The 1,574-nt window shown below is 51.6% G+C and overlaps 1 protein-coding gene across 1 annotated transcript in view; it reads left to right on the forward strand.

The window, feature by feature from the left end:
* The window catches only part of LOC104625891 (coagulation factor IX-like), a gene marked incomplete at its 3' end in the record, with an annotated part of 9,685 nt that extends 8,898 nt beyond the window's left edge, over window positions 1-787 (forward strand). Inside the window, exon 6 of the mRNA XM_010293655.1 lies at window positions 549-787. Within this exon, the coding sequence (XP_010291957.1) occupies window positions 549-787 (239 nt within the window). The remainder of the gene's footprint in view (window positions 1-548) is intronic.
* Window positions 788-1,574: the final 787 nt, after the last annotated feature.

The following is a 1,574-nucleotide window of genomic DNA, read 5'->3' on the forward strand; positions in this document are numbered from 1 at the left end:
GGAAATGGGAAGAGCTCGTCTGAAATGAGCCTACAGATGAGATCTTCATTAACAGAGAACACCTACAACTCTAGAAAGAGTTTATTAATGTTTTCCTCACCTTGGTGCCAAGCAGGATTATCTGTACAATTGGCAGATATTATTTCCTGCCCTCTCCCAGCTGGACTTTTATTGTACTGGAGTGACTTGCTGCAGAAATGTCAGCCAAGCGCCCGGCTGCCCGCCACAGCGAGCGTCCCAGGAACGCGCCTCAGCACCCCGCGAAAGAAGGGCGCAGCTGCACCGTCCCGTCAGACGTGCGCTCCCTCGCGCAAGCCCTCCTCTTTTTTAACGCTGCTCAGAATTCATTTCTAAAGCCCAGAAACCATCCGTGCTTTTGCTACTCTTACATATCACCTGCACTGCAGCCCATAGCCCTGCATCTCCCCGGCAGTCCCCAAACAAGGTGCTGAGGCGAGGCAGCGTTTGCCTCCTCGCCTGCTCCTTTGGTTGCTGTAAATCTCAGTGTGACGCCCAGCCCGTCGTAACCGTGACCATTTCTCTCCCAGTGCCGTATCCCTGCGGGAAGATCACGGCTCCTGAAGCGAAGAGCAAGCTCACCCGAGCCATAAACACCTTTGAGCACTGGAACGTCACCACCGATGACCACGACGATGCTCATGACGAGGTGCTCGACAACACCACGGAAACCAGCACCGCCGCCACCACGAAAATCACACCGATAATTAAGACGGGCACCCGGGTGGTCGGTGGCTCGGACAGCATGAGAGGCGAGGTGCCGTGGCAGGTACTGGCTATTTCTGCAGCTCTCCTGTAACCCCAGCAGTCGCTCTGCCTGTCCATTTCCTTCTGGATGCAGGATCAGCTTATTTCTACATACCCAAAGCCCACCTCTGAGGTTAGTTTAGCAATAGATCTCAAGTCTAACAGGAAGACAGCTTCTTTCTGTACACGGTTTTACGCCACAGCAACAACACTTGCCTGGCTGGGGGTCTAAAAAAAAAAAAGCTGGAAGTCAGAGTAACAGCAGCTTTATCTGCAGGGCACGAAGGATCCCATTTTGAGCTGTAGCAACAGGTCCCCCAGCAGCCCACGAATTTACCAAGACTAAGCTGAAGGCTGAGGGAGGGGAGCTTTGCAAGGCACAACTTCACAGGGAACAACGCAGCTCCTTTATTGGCTCCATTAGTTTCAACAGATCCACGATAATTTATACCAACGAAGGATCTATCCTGGTATGACATCTACCAAATCCAGCCGCCCTTTCTTTATCCAACCCCACACGCTACTTGAGACATCATAGTCCTCTCTACCTCACCAAAAGTGACATCACAGGCGAGGGGGCGGCTGCAAAGAAACCTCCAACCCACCGCTCTGTGAATACTTTTAAATTGTTGTCAAAAGGAAAGTTAGCTCCTAGCTTGGAGCTTTTTCAAAGCCGTCTACTGCCCTTAAATTCTACCCTGGCTTCAGTGAGTGCAGAAATCTCGGCTGCGAGGGCAGAATAATAAGTTCAAGTGGGGTTCTAGGAATGGCAAATCTCTTTCTGTTGCAAGCTCAGGCACAGACCGACA

This window comes from Phaethon lepturus, unplaced genomic scaffold (assembly GCF_000687285.1).
Source record: "Phaethon lepturus isolate BGI_N335 unplaced genomic scaffold, ASM68728v1 scaffold36018, whole genome shotgun sequence".
NCBI classification, from domain to species: Eukaryota; Metazoa; Chordata; class Aves; order Phaethontiformes; family Phaethontidae; genus Phaethon; species Phaethon lepturus.